This window comes from Anticarsia gemmatalis, chromosome 13 (assembly GCF_050436995.1).
Source record: "Anticarsia gemmatalis isolate Benzon Research Colony breed Stoneville strain chromosome 13, ilAntGemm2 primary, whole genome shotgun sequence".
Taxonomy (NCBI): domain Eukaryota; kingdom Metazoa; phylum Arthropoda; class Insecta; order Lepidoptera; family Erebidae; genus Anticarsia; species Anticarsia gemmatalis.
This window is the reverse complement of record NC_134757.1, coordinates 913,446-936,483: the sequence shown is the minus strand read 5'-3', so window position 1 is coordinate 936,483 and position 23,038 is coordinate 913,446. Positions and strand designations below refer to the sequence as shown.

The 23,038-nt window shown below is 34.8% G+C and overlaps 2 protein-coding genes across 2 annotated transcripts in view; one reads left to right on the top strand and one right to left on the bottom strand.

Annotated features, from left to right (window-relative positions):
• The first annotated feature begins 2,205 nt into the window (after positions 1-2,205).
• On the top strand, positions 2,206-8,040 carry ais (DExD-box helicase 52). Its single transcript, XM_076121485.1, has 12 exons — positions 2,206-2,371; positions 2,569-2,814; positions 3,107-3,292; positions 3,625-3,877; positions 4,183-4,255; positions 5,009-5,221; positions 5,541-5,653; positions 5,765-5,865; positions 6,376-6,521; positions 6,860-6,940; positions 7,223-7,369; positions 7,782-8,040. The coding sequence occupies exons 1-12, from the start codon at positions 2,294-2,296 to the stop codon at positions 7,993-7,995; spliced, it is 1,851 nt and encodes a 616-aa protein (XP_075977600.1). The 5' UTR covers positions 2,206-2,293; the 3' UTR covers positions 7,996-8,040.
• Positions 8,041-8,392: 352 nt separating this feature from the next.
• Positions 8,393-23,038, bottom strand: part of hfw (leucine-rich repeat domain-containing protein hfw) — a 34,352-nt gene continuing 19,706 nt past the window's right edge. The window contains exons 2-10 of the mRNA XM_076121486.1: positions 19,803-19,892; positions 18,975-19,155; positions 14,753-14,881; positions 13,879-14,079; positions 13,218-13,387; positions 12,500-12,685; positions 11,735-11,890; positions 11,271-11,375; positions 8,393-10,866 (exon numbers count right to left, since the gene is read on the bottom strand). Coding sequence (XP_075977601.1) covers positions 10,591-10,866; positions 11,271-11,375; positions 11,735-11,890; positions 12,500-12,685; positions 13,218-13,387; positions 13,879-14,079; positions 14,753-14,881; positions 18,975-19,155; positions 19,803-19,892 — 1,494 coding nt within the window. The 3' untranslated portion in view covers positions 8,393-10,590. The remainder of the gene's footprint in view (positions 10,867-11,270; positions 11,376-11,734; positions 11,891-12,499; positions 12,686-13,217; positions 13,388-13,878; positions 14,080-14,752; positions 14,882-18,974; positions 19,156-19,802; positions 19,893-23,038) is intronic.

Here is a 23,038-nt window from a genome sequence, read left to right as displayed (position 1 = left end):
TAGTACTCTGCTCTTATTGGTCGTAGCGTGATGATATTTTCCCTCTCCCAGTACCTATGGGTCACACACTCACACACCTCACCCACAAAGTCCAAAATAGGTAAGTAAGAGCCCAAATGGCAAATTGGTTCAAAGGAATTAGGGGTAAGAATGGAGAATCCTAATAAAACACCGAGCACTAGTAAATCCAAACTCTTTGGAAAATCCTGCTTAATACCAAATATTATAAATGTTAAAGGTTTTTAGGATGTTTGGTAATCTTTCATGTCAAAGTGCTGAACGAATTAAGATGAAACTTCGACATCGATAAATTTTTGCGACCGAATCCTCGCGGGTAGCGGTAATATTAAGAAGGTACCCTAAAACATGTTTTGAAAAAAATATAGAACTTTATTCTTGTTGAAATAGAATGGAACCTTCATGATCTGCAATCGCATGCAAATACTGAAGTTCGTTGAAGTGAAGTTAGTTGAAGAAGAATAAGAAATGTCAAACGCACAAGCTGTCATACCACGATTTGTCCGGTAAATACCCAAATAATCTTTACATAATTTAGTAACACGATAACATAACTGACCTCTAATGTTTTATTAAAAGATTTGACGTATCATTTGACAAAATTAATCTCACGTTTAGTTTGATATGAATTTAATCTATTAGACATAACTTTTGGTTAGCTTTATTAGTTTTTTATATAATTACAAGCTGACACGACCAACTTCGCTTGCGTCACATAAGAAAAATGGGTCGTAATTTTCCCCATTTTTGTAACATTTATTACTGGTACTCCGCTCCTTTTGGTCGTAGCGTGATGATATACAGCCTATATCCTTCCTCGATAAATGGGCTATCTAACACTGAAATAAATTTTCAAATCGGAATAGAAGTTCCTGAGATTAGCGGGTTCAAACAAATAAACAAACTCTTCAGCCTTATGATATTAGTATAGATGTGCATTAGCAAGTCTGTTGACGACACACGTACTGACTGGCCGTTATTGTACTTACTCTTTATGACCTCATAAACTTACACATGGTTACGACAAAATAATGTTTATAATTATTCGTTTAATCTGTGCAAGTAAACCTAGTGCTAGAAGGAAGTTGAAGTCATTGACCCTACTGATACGACAAACAATACCTAATATCGGATAATAATACTATTAATAAGTATAACAATAAAAATAATTACTTGCTATGATTATAATATGCCGTTTTAGCTAAGTGTAAGCACGCTATTCCCTCAAGGAGTCAAAAGACCAACGCCTTTTCATCCATTTTTTGTTTTACAAAATGTTCATAAGCTCCTTAAAGCAGTGAAGACACTCCAAGGGATGCATGTTTTATGTCTTTATAGTGTAAGTAAGTAAAGCAACTTACCCGCATTTGACTAGCGGCAGCACAAACAAAACACCCATCTCGTCTCGAAGACGGACGGTAGAAGACCCGTGCACTGTAGGTACCAAAAGGGTAAAAGGTAAAAATATATGATACCTATAGGAAATTAAAACTAAATAAATGTAAATTCAACAAATTCATACCTTAGTTTTTTGTCATAATTGGCTATTTAGGTGAGCCATCTCCAGGCGCATCAGCACCAGTCTGCTTAGGAGTCGAGCACGGTACGTGGCTTCGTTACCTATACATTATTATTTATCAGCACAAAATAAATCCTGAATCTGCGAATTATTATGGAAATTATCCTCTTTGTAGGTAGGTATACTGTAAAAAGTTGTACAATGTTTTTTTTTATTCTGTTTAGTTTGATGATGGTCTTGGCTGTAAGCGGAGTTCAGCCAATACCACAGTAGTAAAATAAATCAAGAAATAATATTAAATTGCATTATTTCGAATGCTAAACAAACATGATGAATCGGAAACGTAAATCCAAAGATAAACTATTCACAATAAGATTTCCATAATTAGCAACATTTTTGAATATTCGTGGGAAAACACATTTTGATAATTTGGATACACAGACGGTAGAATATCCACCTGACATAACAATTTAGTTAACACTGCAGGATATAATTTTTAAATCAAGTCATTTAAGGCAATTATTATATCAAATAGTAAATGCAAAATCAAAATAACGATCTTAGTAAAACTTTATCTGTCTCATTTTACAATGCACGTTGTGTATCCGATTAAATATACTGTCGAAGTTTGTGACAGCACTGACAGCCATCCAACTGTCAGTTTGAATTTGACAACAGTAGCTAAATGTAGTTTGCGTTTTCGCACGTGCGTTTTCTACAAGTTTTATTATAAAAGTAAACTACAGATGTTACAGAATGGACGCTTACGATATATTTAAGAAGTTAACTAAAGGTTTGACGTTCAAACACAAGGTTTTAGGTGTTAAAAACAACGTAAGTATACATAACCTATACTCACTATTATTTACGTATTTTCGCCAAATAAACTAAAAAAATAGCATTAAAATCTCTATAATAAGATAAAAATAATTTAAAACTACGAACTTCTGTTAAATTATTTAACACTTTCTTATAATTTGTATTTAAAAATCACCGTTGAAGTTGTCAAAAATATTTCGCACTTTTTATAGCAAACAGCCGAAAAACCTGTCATAAAGAAAGAAGAATTAGAAATCAAAGAAGAGCCAGCCAGTGACAACGATGCAGAGTCTTTGGGAGAATCAGAACAGTCACAGCCGGAGTCTGAAGAAGAAAATTCAGAGGAGGAAATAGATGATGAACTACAGTTATTAGAAGGAGTTAAAGTCGGTGGGAAAAAGAAAAAAGAGAAAAAGGAGAAGACTGAGGATTTGAAGAAGAAACTTGAATTAGAAGAGGTATTTAATCTTTATCAATAAAAACAAGAGAAAACTGTTTTTAATACATACTTCATTGATAGACTATATTGAGATAAATGGAAAGATTTTCTACGTTAATTAGTTAAGTACATCATTGATTCTCTGTAAAACACGACAGACAGTATCCTATTGGCATCGGATTTGCAGTCATTTGTGTATGTGCAACATCATGTGCCTCTCAATGTACCCGTAAGAATTCGTTATTTAGTGTACATACAAAATAAGCATGAGTCATATAATAACACTCATCAATTAATGTTGCTACTTTCAGCAAAATCGTTTCCGCAATGAGCATGGCATCAAAGCAGTAGGCCGTCATGTGCCGCCTGCACTACAAGACTTTGCGGACCTGACAGCTAGATACAATGTGTCTCAAGCATTGGTAGACACGGTGAAACAGTGCGGTTATATGGAGCCTACTCCTGTTCAGAGACAGGCTGTGCCTTGTATGTTAGAGGTAAGGATATTGTTTTAATATTGTAGTATATATTTTCATATTCGAATGCTATTAACTATGAAAGTAGTCAATACATAGCTGCTGAGGTATATAAGGTTAGGTTTCTCACATGCAAAAGATATTTATTTAATAGTTAAATAGCTGTTTTTTTTACATTACTTGAGATCCTTAAACACAAGTGCAGTTCATAATCGTATTTTTATCATGACTTAAATGGAATAAGTTACACTAAACAAAAATTATTTTCCACCAGCCCAACACATATAAAAAAAAGCGCAGTTAAAGACATGTAAAAACACATAATATGACTTTTTTCACTATTATATCTGCAGGACCGTCAAATCTTCGCCTGTGCTCCAACTGGTTCGGGCAAAACCGCTGCCTTCCTGCTCCCCATCCTGCACTCACTAGGAGCACCTCAGGGAGGTCCACGCGCCCTCATCCTCTGTCCCACAAGAGAGCTGGCACATCAGATATACAGGGAAGCTCTGAGATTAAGTGCGGCTAGTGAACTGAGGTGCAGTGTCGTGAGGAATATTAAAGAGAGTAAGGTGAAGGAACGAGAGGCTACGATTAGGAAGAGTGGTAAGTTAATGTGAATTTATGTTTTATAAAACACAGTTTGCAATCAATTTTTCCCCCATTATTGGGGTAATAACCCAATAATGGGTCAACAAGGGTCTCCTTCCGAAAGAGGGCGGGGACTAGGCCTTGAATCCACTATGCTGGCCGACGACGGGTTGGAAAAATGGTTTTAAAGCAATAAATATGACATAATTAAGTAATAAACATATTTTGATTGCTTGATAAAATGTAACAATAATTAGTAGAATATGGGTAAAATAGATATTATTTGTTTCTTTCTTTAAGCATTCATTTTTGTTTTTCAGACATTGTAGTGAGCACTCCAAACAGACTCTGCTACTTAATGAACCAAGAAAATGTCAATATATCTCTTGAAAAGTGAGTATTACTCTGTAATTGCAATTGTTTTTAATGTGACTTATGTTGGCTTCTGTACGATTGATTCTATGAATTCTGAAAAATATCCATACTAATATTATAAATGCGAAAGTTACTCTGTCTGTCTGTCTGTCTGTCTGTCTGTCTGCTACTCAATCACGCCTAAACTACTGAACCAATTTGCATGAAATTTGGTATGGAGATAGTTTGATACCCGAGAAAGGACATAGGCTACTTTTTACCCCGGGAAAATGACGCATTTCCCGGGAAAATTCAGGTTTCGCCACCGAAGTCGCGAATAATCAATATTATAATGGCAGTGAATTAACAAAATTCCGTTGTCATGGCAACAGTTTTAATGGCGGATATGTTTTAGCGCGAGTTATATGAGATATAAATAATTTTGAGAATATTTTTCGTGAAAAAAAGCATATTTTGTAGTTAAGGAATAATTAAGCTTTGTATTAGTGAAAAAAAATTATTCACGCGAGTGGAGCCGCACGGGTCAGCTAGTAATATATATAACTAGCGGACCCTCGCAGCTCCGCTCACGCTTTCTTGTTCTTATTTAATACCACGCATTTTCAAATTTATTCACCTTTTACACCTTCTCTGGACTTCCACAAAAAAATTCAAGACCAAAATTAGCCAAATCGGTGCAGCCGTTCAGGAGTTATAGCGAGACAACAGCAGTTCATTTTTATATATGTAGATATACTACTGATTAATATGCTATTTCTTCACCACTTTCAGAGTCCGTTGGCTAATAATCGACGAGGCGGACAAACTGTTCGAAGGCTCGACCGACCAGGCTTCAGACTTCAGGCAGCAGTTGGAACAGATCATGGCGTCATGCAGCAGCAAACAACGCCGGGTGGCTATGTTTAGTGCCACTCATACACCGGTCGTAGCTAAGTGGTGTCGACATAATATGAAGGGACTGATTAATGTTACTGTGGGACAGAGGTAAGGAGTTTTCTGAGTATTATTATATAACTATTCAATAAGATAATAAGCATAAGAATGTTATGATGTTTTAATTTCCTGTTAAATATATCGAATATCAGTAGATTCTCAGTATCTACTACTAAACTAGTGTTTATCGAAAGATAGAAAAAGTAGGAATTTCTGCCCAGAATTAGTTAGTTAATTAGCCTACATAAAATTGCCGTAAAATTTATTTATTGATATACCGAATAAGGAAAACATATATGTATATCTCATAGATCTAAAACAAAGCCACCGAGTCTGGGTATTGTAATTAAAAAATTAATCACTTTTTCAGGAATGCAGCAACTACCTTAGTAGATCAACAGTTGCTATACTGTGGGAATGAGAATGGCAAACTTGTAGCATTTAGACAACTTGTACAAGAGGGACTGAAGCCGCCTGTGTTAGGTATGTACAAAGAAACTCTTTAAATACAAGTAATGTTATAGTTTAATATAATATATTTCTATTATATATATTTGATTTCTAAATTGTAGTCATTTTGTGATATTTTTGCAGTGTTCGTGCAAAGCAAAGACCGCGCTAAGCAGTTGTTCAAAGAGCTGATCTATGATGGTATCAATGTGGATGTTATACATGCTGATAGAACTCAGACACAGGTAATATACAAGAATACACGACAGTATAATAAAAATAAGGTTGTCCTTGTTTTTACCAAAGAACAATGTGTGTGTTTTCCTTTCAATAATTTTATGGAAAACACACAAGTTTACAATAATTTTATGGAAAATATTTAACAACTAGCTGACCCGCGCAACTTCGCTTGCGTCACATAAGAAAGAATGGCTCAAAATTTTCCCCGTTTTTGTTACATTTTTTTCTCGTACTCTGCTCCTATTGGTCGTAGCGTGATGATATATAGCCTATAGCCTTCGTCGATAAATGGACTATCTTCCTGATATAAGCGCGTTCAAACAAAGAAACAAACAAACTCTTCAGCTTTATAATATTAGTATAGATAAATAGAATGATAATGCAACTAGATATCAAAATGAATTTGGCTACTTTTAGAATATATTTTTAGCGAATAAACAACTTTATGAATTGAAAATGAATTAAGAGGTTGGTTTGATAAATAGCTATTATTAATCTATTATTAACTTTTCCAGCGTGACAACGTGGTGCGCAGTTTCCGCGTGGGTCGTATCTGGGTGTTGATCTGTACCGAGCTCATGGGGCGAGGCATCGACTTCCGAGGCGTCAACCTCGTCATCAACTATGACTTCCCACCGTCCGCTATCTCTTATATACACAGGTAATTGCTGTATTTTGTTTATTTTACTAGTGTGTAGTGTGATTGGTAGAATTTGGGAGAGTTATTTTTGTGAGTCACAAAGAATTATTAACAAGACATATCCCCGCAGTAATCTCTTTAAAGTAGTCTATAGTCCTGTATTTTGTGATTTTTTCAGTCGGATCGAGTTCCCGAATAATTTTGTTCTTCTACTAATAACGAGCATACCAGATTCAGTCAGATCTAAACAGATTCAGTTAATATCACTACTTTTCCAGACGGAGGATTGAACCTCGTTGTTTTAATATAGTAAATAACCATAGCAATTAATACCTATGTTCAAATGATTCGTGTTTCAGGATCGGTCGTGCAGGTAGAGCGGGTCAGAAAGGTCGCGCCATCACTTTCTTCACACAAGACGATGTCGTCAACCTTAGGAGGTAATATTGAATTAATTTTTTTAACGTTATTGTAAACTTACAAACTAAGTATAGGCATTAGTAATAAATAAGTGCAAATTGCAAGTGAAAAGCTCAATCCGTTTCGCTTCCCACGCCTAACATATTATTATTTATTTGTGAGATCCACAAAATTAGTATATACATGTATGATTCTGCTTTGGGACCATTATTTGTATGTAACACTCCATACAATACAAGAGTAATACTTTATGTAATGTCCATAGAAAGCAATGCTTCTCATTTCAATATAACGTGTTTCAGTATCGCTTCAGTAATGAAGTCTTCAGGCTGCGAGGTCCCGCAGTACATGTTACAGTTGAAACAGAACGCGAACAAACGCAAGCGACTCAGTAAGAAAGCGCCCAGTAGAGACGGTATATCTACTATTCTAGGCAAGAGACCTGACAAGTAAGTATTAACATATTATTTAAATTAATTGTTCTAGCTTATACCCTCACAATGATATGATAATCCGTGTCCTTATTGAATTTGTAATCTATTACTCTAGCAAATTTTACCAAAACCGTTGAAGTTGTTTATGCGTGAAAGGACAAACAATAAAAAACTTTACATTATGATAAGCAGGATTATTATACGTACCTTAAGTTGTAGGCACAAGTGTATTAAAGTTTCACTGTCTATCATAATATAGTCTTTGTTTATCACCAAATTCAAAACCACTATTGATAATTCTGTTCAATATTCTAACAATGCGTGAATCCAGAATAACACCCGGGACTGTAGGGCGTTGGCAGAGCTGTCGTCAGTCTAAATACGCCGTAGAAACTCCTACTAAAATACCTTTAAATCTTCTTTACAGAAGAAAACTAGATGCAGCAAATGAGGCAGAAGAAAAGGCTAAAGCAACAGACAATATAAAGAATAGTAAGAACAAGAAACAAAGAAGAATACAGAACGGTGAACACAAACCAGAACAGAAGAATGGATTCAAACAGAAAAATAAAGGACAGAAGGAAATAGTCAAGAAAAAAAAGAATTTAGGAAATAAGAAAAATAAGAAGAATGTAAAATGATAATATAGGATGTTTAATAAGAAAATTATAGTTTATTTTTTAATTAATTATTTTGTAAACTATAGGCTTCCTTTACTTCAAAGCATCTTGCTTAAAAACACTGACCCAACATCATATCAATACATTTTCTTTAAAACAATCGTAATTTTCGTGCGTGCAGTCTAAGGGGTAATTCATAATTATATGAACGTCATTAATTACCAATTGAAAGAAAGTCCTTTGGTTAACTTTGATTTGAATCGACTAATGTTTAAAAAAGTTAAATATTAAAATTGCACCTCTTTTCACGTATACGTGCTCATTCACACACGTACACGTAAAGATATCAGATGAATGAAACGCTAAAGCGATCACATTGGGCAGCATTTGTATGACATAGTTTAAATAAAACAACATATACGTTATGATAACATCTATTAAAATTTTCATACAAAATATACAGTCTTCACATTGTAGTTTATACAAAAATATTTATACATTTTATACCTAACCTTTATAATCACTGCTTGTAATATAGCATTTTCCCCTAAAAGTATAAGTAGAAAGACCTTAACATCACACTAACTTGCATGTTGTTAAAGCGATATAATGACTGTTATCCCCGATATATTATAATTATCCATTGCAATAACATAATGGGCTGCATTTTTGAGTATTTGATCAAACACATAAGATCTTTCCTAAATTATTCTGTTTTCATAAAAAGTATTTCTATCTCTCTTATCCCTATAAAGAGGGAATGAGGAAGAGATATTTTTTAAGGATTTTATTAAATTGTATAAGATTTTTACAACATTAATGGTCCCTTTAAAGTTGTTAAGTTTCTAAAATAGCTAGAAACGTGTAATAATCTTAAATTAATAAAATAAAATCCTCAAAAATATATTAAATGGAACATTACAAGCAATAATTAATAAAAAAACATTTCTATCAAACATAAATTTTTCAGCCAATATTAAAATATTATGGCACTGATATTATTTTTATCGAAATGATATAATTTCAGTATTTTCGAAAAGCCTCAACGTATTTTCTATTTACTTATCATACAAGCCTCTGTAACTGGCCGGTTTAAATTAGGACGGCCTATCGATAATGGAAAATGATTAAAACTAGAAATATGGGCGCAATAAGACCTAAAACAGCATTTATCAAGTGACCCTAAACAGCCACGTAAGTAGGGCACCTCGTAAGCTAGAATAAATGACCTAGTAAGTTACCCCTTTTTCATTAACTATCGAAATCCGGACATAACTAATTCAATCGTTTCTTCTACACCCTTTAAGGCTTGCTTTCTTCCTACGCTGAACTCGGTGACACGTACGTACATACATATTAAATACACGATGTTTAATATGACATTGGACAGCGACAAAGACGCATGACAGTTTCAAACTCCATTAATACTCTAAAAAATAGAGAACATAGTACGCGACCGATTCAGCGTTAGAAAAGTACCTAAGCATTAGTAAGAGCATAGAGTGACAAAACGTAACATTTCATAAAATCTTCACAGGCCATATTATTCTTCTAATATAGCTTAATTATTCATATAATAAACTGTGTATTGGTATGCGCCCTAAATCGAGAAGAAAAGAGATTCTACATAAAATGGCAAGGCAACTACATAAATCCCAAAATATACAAAGAAATAGTAAGAAATAATGGACAGAGATCTGAAATTCAAATAGTATTTTTTACAAAAGTTTGACCCCTTAACGTCGCCGTCTAAATGTGCACAACAAATGATTTTGTAAAACATTATTATCAGTTTTAGACAGTTTCCGATCTTATGAATAAGTGTTAGATATTCAATATATTTTGCTAGAGTGGCAGCAAAAGTATGAAGGGAATCAAAACTCCATTTGATAAGGTAGGTATCTGACACTTACCCGGTGATGAAACCTTCAAACTTTTATAAGGCGTTGACGTTAGGTTCAGAATAACTTAAAGATAACTTAAACAAGTTCATATTATTTACAGTTCAAATGGTTATTTAATTCGACAATAAACTAAACCCAACTATTTCTGACTATATTAGTCTCAGTCTAAATCGGACCTCTCTTTCACACTCGCATCAAACGTCATAAGTGCGAGAGGGACAGATTTTAGCTGAAGCTTAGAATAACCCATTTTTTTATAACCATTTGCTTCCCATACAAAAAAATATACACCATATGGTTTTAGCAACCAATAACTACATACAGATTTACATACAGACAACATATACAAGCAACAGCAACCATTTACTTAAATTACTAGCAACCAATGGAAAACAATTCGTTCGTAGCTTATGGTTGTTGATAACCACCCAATTATTATATTATTTGGTGCTGGCAACCTCATCTCAAATACGACAAAATCAATAGTATCTAAACCCTTTCTTTTCTATGAATATAGTAAAATACATACATACATAAAATCACGCCTTTTTCCCATAGGAGGAGGCGAAGATCAAAGAACGCCACTTGGTACTTCACTAAACATAGTAAATAACCCTGAATAAATATGTATTCAAATCTATTTCCCGAAAAAATCCCAAAAACTAGCTTTGTAGTACACGGTTGCCAGCAACCACATCAGAACAACCAAAAGCTACTCACATAACCAATCGCATGGCAACCTCGGCATCTTATTAGCGGGCCACGGCAAGTACCCAGCGGTTTTGAAAACCCAGTAATCGTAGGAGACTTTACTAATTAGTAACACTAGGATTAGGACTTCTATGCCTATAATGTAGTAGATGTAGTCTGTCCAGTCACGGGGCGTGTGGCAGACGTGGGATTCAACTAGTTCTACCACAGGAACGCCGTCTTCGCATTCCAGCATTTTGTAGTCAGGTATGTTTTTGAAGTTTTCAAGAAGCCACGGCTGGAAAATAAAAGAGGAATTAGTTGTGGTCTTCAAATATATTTTGCACACATAATCAGACTTTACGACGACAGCATCTGTTAGACAGTGGTTAGGATTGTCACCGCCTCCCTACCGCTGAGTCGAAAGGTCGTTGGTTCGATTTCCACTTGGAACAAAATATGTTAAGCGATCTTCGAATAGTTGTTTCAAGTCTGGTTGTCTTTTGGGTCCTTTGTTTGTGTGTTTGTTAGTCTTTGTTTCATAAGAACTATGTAAAAGTAGCACGGGTGTCTTCTAAAAACTGTTTTATGTACCAGATGTAGCTATTTGCTCTGAGATATTTTCTGTTCTCCATTAAGGATAGTTAATCTAAAGTTGACCCATAGGCTTTTACATAAATATAATAGTTATATATGCTTTACCTTTAACATTTTCTCAGTGTTACAATCGCAGTGTATTACGTTTCCGCCAATGGAGAACGCAGGACCGGTAGTGTCGAAACGATTTGATAGCACGTACGTGTGAATCTGTAACAGTTAATAAACATGATGTTTAATATTAATTTAGAATAAACAAAAACACTGTTTCGGTAACCTGGACTAGAGAGACATGTTCGGAAACAATTTGAAACTTATCAGGAATTTAATCATTTAATAACTGCTTCACCAGGAGTAGCATATCTTCATAGTATTCAGTATAAAGTATAAATAGTGGACAAATTCAACATTGCTCCGCGTTACCAAAAATTAACGTCGAGAAAACACGAGTTGAAAATGCTAAGAAAAATAATTATACGGTACATAATAACGTAATTTGTACAGGATTTATTGCAATGCATGAATTTAATCAGTTTTCTCAAAGATATTATAATGTCTGAAATACTCACAGTTTTCAACTTATTATATCCAATGGAGAAGAGTATAAAGTTGTCAATAAACTTTGTGCCCTCTAACTCCAAGATGTTAGGTATATCGTTGTGGTCCACGATCAGGTGGCGCAGGTGATCGTACGTCGGGTCACTGACCGCTTGCAGGGATGTTATCTGAAATAACAAACATAAAAATATAATAAATTTAACCCCTCACTCTCTCGCTGTTGGGCAAGTCTTTCCTCACGGAATGAGAGAGAGACTAGGCCTTGAATTAGAGATTCGAATCGTTGACCACTTTCCTTGATGGTATATACTTAAATCTCTAGGCTAGCACTGCTCTTGTATGCTTTTAAAGTGCCAATAAAAAAAGAATTCAAATTTAAATTAAAATATTTTTATATAAAAATTAACAAAAATATATTGTAATTCACTTGACTATCTAAAAGGATAGTTTCGCCACTCTCGTATGAGTATTAGAAAGTTAATCCGATTCATCTTAATAGTTGCTTGCATACATTTATTTTGCTGTATCTAAGTACTTTCTCATCAAAGTTATCCTCCACTTAACCCTAAGTCATGAAACTCATATCATAAGTAGTCTAACCCTCGGTTTCTGAGGTACATTTAACGGTAGTTTATCTATTCAATAGCGTTAAAACTCAAATAAAAAAAATCGTTATTGAATAAGATAAACTACCGCTAAATGTACTCAGAAACCGGGGGTAAGAGGTCAGTTTCATGACTAACGGTTAAACACAAATAGTTAAGCTTGCTACTCACATGATTATAAGAGACGTTTAACTTGATAGTATTGCAGGGTAGATCAGTGGGCATCTCTTTAAGGTTGCGCTGCGAGCAGTCGACCGCCACAGCGCTAGTGACGTCATCACCGTTGAACTCCAGTCTCACTGGGATGCACGTGCAGTTGATGTTTGCTGGCTTTATTGTACGGCAGGACGCTGTGATCTGAAAGAAACCATATTTGATTTATAGCTACAGGTAGATCAAAGAGTGGAGAATGCTTTACGTTAACACAATACCCGGCTAAGAGTATTTAAGTAGAAGAACATGTGTAATGCACTAAACCCCTGACAGATCACTAGACTCTTCATTTCACCGCTCCCATGTTTCTCTGACATTATACATTGTCATAAAACTGATAGAATAGGGAGAGGTCAGGCTCAAGTCCTCCTTGCAAGATTTCCTGGTTACACACATACAAATGTTATATGTTTGGATGGATGTTTGTTACACAATCACACCAAAAGTACAAAACGAATTTTGATACAGAGATAGATGTTAAGTACGCGAAAGAAGCGGAGCGTAATAAATAAATCCAAAAACATGTTCAGTTTTCAAACCCGCTCTAAATTTAAAACTAAGATCTGCAGGACCCAGTTGTCAGACCACCCATGAAAGACGTCGTTAGCACTGCAAGTAAATTACTGAGCCCTGCCAATTGTATAATCAGTCCAGTAACAAAATTATGTCTACTTACTTCTTTCTGTACTTTAAGATGTTCAATAGGAACTATCCGGACGTCTTTGAACCAGTTGAAGCTGATGTCCAGCGCGCAGTACGTGTTCTTATAATTGAGGAATGTGACCAAGGAACTGTTGTTGGCATCCATGGCTCTTTGGAAGTGCTTGCAAGGGAGGAACCGGTTACCTGCATTTGAAGAACAGTCTTTTAGATATTTTGAATATAGTTATTATGTCTTTCTAGCCGATGTTTGAGTGCGGCAGCCAGATTCATCAAAACTGATCAAGTATGTGTTACTTTGGTTAGATGGTAAAGAGTGAATACACGCAGGTCTACGACCTCCGATTTCCAACTCCGGACAATGACTGAGAAATTCTTAACAAATAAACTAGGAAATTACTTTTGGTTTTGGACCGGTATTGGAACGCGAGACCTCTATTTGAACAGTTTTTGAACCTAAAACTATATAGGCTGTCCTAACCGTATATCGATTGTTTCGGAATGAAGCAGAGATGGTCTCTGAGTCCACCCTGCTGGCCGAATACTAAAGAGCTTACTTGGTAGAAGCTACTTCTAATAAGCGAGCGAGAGACCGATAAAAAAACATGACGCAACTCGCACATTTGAAATGACCAAGAGGCAAAATATCATAGAAGTTTATAGTTACTAGGTTTTACCTGACAGATCTACAGAGATCTTCTTATTACTCTGTATGAGGCTGTGAGGGAACTCAGTCAAGTTGTTGGCCGACGCGTCCAGCACGCTCAGCTTGAACAGGTTCGCGAACGGCCGCTCCTGTTGCTGCTGCAGCTTCGACGACGTCAGGTTGTTGTTGGAAATGTTCAGACACGCCATTGCCGTGCTTCTTTTAAATTGACCTGCAATTTGAATCAAGTATTTCATTATACATACATTTATTTATACTTGAAGATGTAGGAAGGGGTGAGCCTTTAAAATAAGCCAACGTTTCGTCATGAATAATGTTAGTTCCATGTGGGCCTATAGTCATATTACGAGCACGTTAGCACATTTTTTTACCATACTCCGGAAGATATAAAGATAAACATAAAGATCTCATATCAACTAGAATGTTCTCACAGAGTTTAGTAGTACTTTGCCCGGCTCAGGCATCGATCTCGAGATCTCGTATTCAGGCGTAGAACACAAATACAAATAGTATTTCATGATTACTTACTGTCATTCCACTCATCGAATCCTTTTAAATGTAAGCAAAGGACATATAAACATAATATTAATATTTGAGTTTTAAAGTTTTCTTGCGTTTCATTGGCTTGGAACGGGTTCAGACATCGAAATAAAAGATTTATATGTACCGTAGACAGTTAAGCGTTATTTCTTTGGATCACCGGAAGAAATTATCGGCTATTTTTTCGGACATAAACATTTTTAAGACGCCTAATCAAGTGCTAGCAACTGTTGTAATTTTTACTATTTTCTCAGTTTAATCCTTCAGCAACAGCTCAATTTGTTACAGGCTAATCAGATCCTATTTCGCAGGACAAAGAATCTTAAAAGCGAGTAGTTACTTACCAACAATCTTGTCAATATGTCCATCAGTGAAGGCCATGGAGTCGAGACGTTTGAAGATGGCCTGCGACACGTTCAGCTCGTCGATGGTGGCGTTCAGCACGTGAAGGTGGAGTGTCGTGTTCTGAGTTACTAGGGACAAATTTATCACTTTAGTTTAAAGGTATTGTACTGGGTTTTAATGCCGAGTCTATCAAATATAGCGAAAAAAACCTCCACGCACAGATATAGCTGTACGCAAATAAGTATGTACAAATAAAAAAATGTCTTTCTAGTAAATATTTGTCAACGACGACCAGCTTCAATAAAACCAGAAAATTGTGCAGGACTTTGTAAATAGTGTACAGGAGTATTCATGTCATAAAATATATTGGAACATTCTCTATTCACTTTCATGGCCTGTTGGGGCTTAGTGTGGAAAACTGACACGACCAGAGAGGTCAGAAGCAGGACCGATAAGTCCTCCCTGTCAAGATTCACTTGCTCTCCGAGATACGATCTTACTACAATTCCACCGTCTAAACCCCGGGCAATGTGCTATTGAAAATCTTAACAATTGTTTTAACGTCTTAGGATTCGAACCAGAGATCTCAAGATTACCAGCCGGATAGACTACCCACCGCGCTACAGGGGCATAACACAACACGAATAAGAAACAATTAGGCATCATTTACGTTTGCATTTGGCACGGGGCCAGCGCAATTTGTACTTATAATGTACGATGCATCATTCAGCTAGCACGATTATACAATATATCATTATGATAACCTTTGGCTTGTAGTAGCAGAACATATAATAACGATATATATATCTACACTTAAAACTAGTCTAAACTTGGATTATTCCGGGCTTTTAAACTTAAAATCTTAACATGAACACTTATTTTACTTTGCAATACCTGTGGTTTGTGACTGTGTCGGCTTATAGGTAATATTGTCAATGTCCTTTACAGGAAATTAATTTAGATATTTACAAATACTACTTTAATTTTATTTATCCAATTAAGAAATGCACTAGACTTTGATATTGTTATCGCATTGATATTTACTTGATAATTAAGTTTATCATTAGGTCATGTTAAATAGACGTCAGATAATTTATGATGATAGCTTACAAGTTAATGGGAAATACCAAGTAACAGGGTTTAGGTTCAAACGGATCTTTGCTATTATCATATCTCTGTTCTGCTATCATAATAATAATAAGCTTGTATATTTGTTAGTACTTTTAGTTAGTAAGCAGAATTATTGTACTTCTATAACTAGTCCTATCTGGTAATCAATTGCATTGATACCACGATACAGGCAACGCTTAGTGTGGCTATCATTGTCCTCAAAAACATTGTAAACTTGTACAGAAATAAATATTTTTATTTTTTATCTCTAATTAAATAATACACTAGCTAGTCACAAGATATAGAGAGGTTTTCAACTACTTGGTTCAGTTTATATCATTAAAAAACTATGTGCCGTATGCATTACATAATTATAGGTAAATAAAAAATCGTAAATCTTGTTTAGTCCACCCGGTCTAGGACTAAAAAGCTGACTATCAAGAATTCATAGTATCATATCTCCGGAACAGAGAATCTTAAAATCCTAACAGAAATTGAATGCTACGATCGTGACGGTAGGAGACCTAACCCCATGCCTTATCGTTTAGGAAACCGTCTGCCAACATCCTGTTAGTTATATGTGAATGTTCTCGTAAAAACCATTAAATGAACTTTGATAAAATTTGACACACAGATAGCTTTAAACCTTGATTGACACTTAAGATCCTTTTTACCCCAAGAAGTATTTTCATTCGAACAATATCATACAGAAGTAAATCTATACTAATCTATACTAATATTATAAAGCTGAAGAGTTTGTTTGTTTGTTTGATTGTTTGTTTGTTTGTTTGTTTGTTTGTTTGTTTGAACGCGCTAATCTCAGGAACTACTGATCTGATTTGAAAAATTCTTCCAGTGTTAGATAGTTCATTTATCGAGGAAGGCTATAGGCTATATTATATTATCACGCTCGGACCAATAGGAGCAGAGCAGCAATAAAAAAATAAAAAAAATTATAAAAACGGGGATTTTTTTTACCCATTCTCTCTTACGTGACGCAAGCGAAGTTGCGCGGGTCAGCTAGTGTATTATAAACAGGAACTAGAGAACAAGTATAATAATAGTTAAATTATAATACACTGCATATTTTTCTATTTTTAACTCAATGAGCTATGATAATGTCGGTAATTGCTGTATAATTAAAAACAATTGCACGCTGACCTATTAACATTACATAGTTCAGGTGTGCGCAACAGTTTTTCTATTTTACTTTAAAAACGAAATTTTCCAGACCTTTTTTAAGCTACTGCACTTCAGGGCAAGGGTCTCCTCCCGAAAAAAGGAGGGTTTCGGCCTCAAGTGACCCACACCAGCCAGGGGCGAATTAGGTACTTTGCATGCATCACGAAAAATAATAAGAATTTCCAGACTCTGAACATATTTTTTTGTGTTTGTGCAAGGGGAAATTCCTACATTTATTACAACTGCGAATATTGTATATATCGTGACTAACCGACCCATCATCAAAAAATGTTGACGACACCTGACAGGGACATTATTAGAAGGGCATTACATGGAAAAACACAGTGCAGGTGTTGAGAACTATTTGAGTGTGAACCTTAGAGTAATGAATAAGATTATGTCACTATGTCACTTGGTATAAGGCGATATACCATGACTATTGATTCCTTTCGTTTTCTAGAAAGTACGAAAAACTGGTCACTGCCCCTTTAGTGCAAACTGCAGCTTATTGCAGTCATTAGTCACTGTTAATCAGTAAACTAACATGGGTTAAGCAACCCTTGGCGCACTTATTACATGGATGGGTAACCGCTTTGGAGTATTTGAACAGAGCGTTTAAGCCCGTTGTGATACTTAAAATACCATTTGTCTGATCTTGGTATTAAAACCATTATTGAGATCGGTTTATTAATACTAACCTTTGTGACTATTTAAGATAACAGTCGCCAAGCCATCTTAAAAGCCCCTCGGGCGGTTTGAACAACTTTGACACTAGGTTGACCCCTAACCATACTATTGCAAAAAAACTTTTACCAGGAAAAGAATTAGGTCCTAGGTATTAGCAATCACGTGCTAATTAAGGCAAAATCAATATAAATTATAATTAAGCAGTTTCCTATACCGTTCGGTGTCAACAAACGTATTGTTTAAGTTAATAATAAATTATTGCAAAGTTTTCCTTTTATTGTAGTGACTAAGGTATGAACAGAAATTGACCGGTCATATTTATTTTACGACCTAGTTTCTATAAAATATTTATGCGCTGATTGGTTTATCTATACTTAATATTATAAAGCTGAAGAGTTTGTTTGTTTGTTTGAACGCGCTAATCTCGGGAACTGCTGGTCCGATTTAAAAAATTCTTTCAGTGTTAGAAAGCTCATTTATCGAGGAAGGCTATAGGCTATATATCATCACGCTACGACGAATAGGAGCAGAGTTCCAGTAAAAAATGTTCCATAAACTTGGAAAAAATTCACCCATTCTCTCTTATGTGACGCAAGCGTAGTTGCGCGGGTCAGCTAGTATGAAATAAGGCTTTATAAATATAATAGGTTGGGTGCTGACTAATCTTTGGTTACCTATACTCGGACTATTACAAACTACACTATCACTTGCACTCACATTCCTTTGATTGTTTTTATTATGACGTAATTTTCTGCCACTATCGACTACCGACAACCGGCTAGGTATTAAATTTTGCACGAAAATTGATCAGCGCCTCTAGCGGGCTCCGTAGGAACTATTTTGGCAGTACATTTTTAATGTCAAACTCTCGATACTCGACAATACTGACTGTAGAGAATTGCGCTAATATACTTATATACTCAGTTCTTATTAAATTCTAATAATTAACTAATTTCTAAATGTCAGCCAGGTCGAGACTGTTATGTAAGGCGCTTTAAACCGCTATTCGACTATAGCGACCAGTATTATTGATACAACCTACTATTTGACTGTGCACACTGCACAATATTTTAATGTTCAAGTGTAATATATTAACAGACAGACTCTCGAGGATATCATGATGAATCCTCACAAGCCATTTCCCAACCCCCACTTATCTAGCGTGGTACTAAAGTTAAAGCTGCCCATACTCCGTCGGAGACCCATGCTCAGCAGTGGGACAGTATTGAACTAAAAACTTACTGGCAGAAGTAAGTGCGTCCTTAAAGTTGTTATTGTCCAGGTCGCAGCAGAACACGGAGATGGGTCCGATCCTCGTGCAGTTGGGCTCCGGGGGGCACTTGGAGCGCGGCATGTGGAAGCACTTGCCCATGTTCATGTATTGATTTATAGGCTCCGGGTCCGCCGTCGGCGCTGGCGGTTGCTGCAACAGAAAATATTATGTGACATTAACTGCACGTTTGGCGCAGTGGTTAACGTAGTCACCTCGCCGCAATAACCGTAGCGCCACGTGTGGCGGGTTCGAATACCACCTGGGATAAATATTTGTGTGATGAGCACGAGTATTTGTTTTGAGCCTGGTTGTTAATTTATCTTTATAAGTATGTATTTAGAAGTAATCTTAAATGTCTCAAATATTGACTTTCACGTCCAAAATAACGGTAAAACTCTAAAGAAAACTCTTAAGGTAATCCACCGCTTAAGAATCCAGGCTAATTATACCTTTTTAGACAAAATCCATAAGCTATTTTTGGTCTTGAATGATCGTGAATGATTTTAAGTATTTCTCTAATTATACATAGTGTCTTTGACCTGTGTTGAACCGACTTTAAAAAGTAAGAGGTTCTTAATTCGCATGTATTTTTTAATTTAAGCATTTTTATCTCGTACAAGGTATCTTAAGGTTAGTTATGATTATTATTTGAAAGCTGATAACTTCCAATGGAGTCAATTTTAAATTTGATCCAGATTTGACAGCTTATAATTGAAATATTTAAAATGCTTTGTATACATTCATGATATAGTAATTTTTTTATGTTTTTTTACAATATTTTACGAGAATCAACGTACAGTAGGCGCCGGTTGCTCGAAGTCATCGACCCTCATCTCGATGTGTGGCACGTGGAGCGACAGGAACACCACCAGACCCCATAGTGACACCTGAAGACAACACAGAGAACATGTTAGTCTTATTATAATAACAAATTTTCACAAAGGATTTTTTAGAACGTTTTTGGTGTCGTCCCCGCATTGTCAATACCTAAATAGTTGCTATTCCGGAACACCAAGACCACTACAGACCCTTACTGCGTCTGCCTGTCTGTTAGCGAAAAATCAAAGTCTACTTAAAGGACCCCCATGTGACTCTCACCAGTATGCAGAGCGATTGTCGAGAAAGGTTTTAGTGTATTATTTTTTAAGGTTAATCGAGTTTAACTCGTATGAAGCCGGGGAAGACGGTAATATTTGGTAAAACCATAACCATTTCAAATTGAGCTTGAAATTTTCGAAAAACGTCGGTTTTTGAGTTGCTGAAACCGCTAGAAAAGGTATGAGTGTACTTATACAAAATACTCTACGCAACATTAAGAGTAAGTAATCTCAATATTTATTTATTTATTAATTGAAGGACATTTTCTCCATAAACCCCGTCGGCTATAGCTAAACAGTCAATAAAACTACATTTAAAACTAAATAAATTATACTAAGTACATATACCGTGCAGTTATAATTACGATATATAAAATGTAATGTGTTTATTTCACATGCTGACTCATCTCACATGTGGCCACGATTCACATCTTATGTGTATGATGCTGCAAAATGATTTATGGTGGCGATGATTTTAGACATAATACTGAGATATATTAATGATGACTTTATTAAGGAGTTAACTGGAGGTGTTGTGCTGTGAAAAAGTGTTATTTTCGAAATCTATTCATGACTGGACAATGCTTTGAACAATCAGAAAAAGTAATTATATTTTTGTTACTGTTTTAGTCAAGTTAAATTATTTTATTGAAATTGACAGTATAGTAACAAAATACCGGTGCACTCACGGTGCACTTGTTTGATACGTATTGCTTCGTCCAATATCAAATTGGCTCTTTCAATATCTTTTAGAATAACAACTGCAATAAATATGAAAATAACTCTACGACACTTTCATCTTGTAGTCTGAAAGAAATAATAAAAATACCTAATTTTATTGTAGTAATAGACTCAAGGCCTTTCTTCATATCGGGAGGAGACCCCTGCCGAGCAGTGAGACATTAATAAGTTTAATTTATAACACAGGATAAATGTTAGTACAACGATAGTTTTAAAATGTAGATCCCTTAAAGTCAAGCCCGAACACTTGATCTATGTTTTAGATGATATTTTACATTAAAATCCCACCCAAGTGCTAGCTATAAATAAATATCATAATATCAAAGTACATTCCACTGTAACACAAATGCTTGGTGTTGGTACATACACGTGTATGTATGTATGTATGTATGTATATGTATGTATGTATGTATGTACTGTGTATAAGTCTCACACGATGTTTACATCTGATCTGTTATTACATTATTACGATACTATTAATTACGACCTACATTGTTTCATACATACTGCAAATTATTATGTAGATATTATGTTAAGTATGTTTTACTCTTGTTTTTCATAGATACGTAATAAATTTAGATTTATTTTCAGCCAAGAATTTCATAAACGTAAGAAACATTTCTGTAGTTAAAAGTATCCTATAGGTTAGTCCAAGTTATATGTTAAATTTTATCAAAATTCATTCGGTTGTCTTTGCATTAAAGTGTACGAATCTATATAAATATATCCATACCCTCTTTTTCTTAAATTTCCTGTTATAATCTACTAATCTATGTAAAATACTGGAATCCAGTCTGGTGAGACTGGAAGCCGACTCCACCATAGACGGAAGAAAAGCTAGGCTGATTGATTGATTTTATCAATATCTATTCAGTAGTTTTTATGTTAATGAGTAAGAAACTTCCGTACACATATCTTAGAAAGTCTTTTCACATTGATATATCGCGGGCAGAAGCAAGTAGGTATAAATTTGAAACTTGTTCGGTTAAACTTACTGATTACTTATTGATTAAAACAAAGTGAAGTCTCAGAATTCTCAGATAAATACAAGTAGTTAAAAATAGATAGGTATCATTATGACAGGAAAGAAGATAACCTTTACATAACTTAGTTTTAGATTACGAGACAATTTGAACAGGCAATATAATACCATCAGAACTTATCAGATATGTGATGACTGTTTAGTATTTTTGCGATAAACATGACACATGGTAATAAATGCAATATTTTTGGTACTCTATATAAATATATAGTTTCAAATACATATTAAAAAAAAAATTGCGTTTGCCTTTTGTAAAATATGACTTATATTTTGTATTGTTTAATAAATAAACTAAAATTTAACCTTTTTTTATAAATTTAGTTTCAAATCAATTTTTACGTGTTTGCGGCTTCGTAGTTCCCAAAAAAAATATGTTAAGAAACACACATAATTTAACTATTTTAAATATTATAAATGCCAATGTTTGTGAGTATGGGGAGATGTATGCTTTTTACCTCCAGAAATCTTTTCACGAGAACAAAGTCGCGGGCAGAAGCTAATTTAATATATTTAAGACCAATAAAAATTAAATATGATCATGTCGCTAAATCTGAAAAATATTTAAAGAACCAATCACTATTTTACCTATTTGCTACTATATCATCAGATAACTTCTTAGAACAGCTACTAGTGGCTGTATTACTGTCAGTCTGTCAATTTTATCTAAATCATTACATGTTTTGATGTTAAGTTATGTTTTAGTTTATCTATACAGCTTCCGTTTGCGTGTAAACGATAATATAAATTATTTTCAATGAAACATGCTACAGATTTTTAAACGTTTATCTGTGTTTTTACTTGCGCTATATTGCAAAAAATATATCATATGTTTTATTTTCATTTTACTTTTTGGATGCTAACAAAATCATCCTTCTTAATAGTCAATTTAAGGTTCATAAGGAGCCCAAAACTTTTAGGTGGATTTAATCTATCACTTATCGAAATTGCATTCAATATTTTAGTCATAAAGAGTAACATCACAAATGAAAAAAAATGTATGAGTAGCCGATCAGCGCCTCTAGCGGGCGTCATAGAAACTATTTTTGCAGCACATTTAAATATCAAACTCTTAATACTGTACCTACAGAATCACGCTAAACATATTTCCACCTTCACAATACAAGTTATAATTGTAGCGTATTCTCCAGTTCTA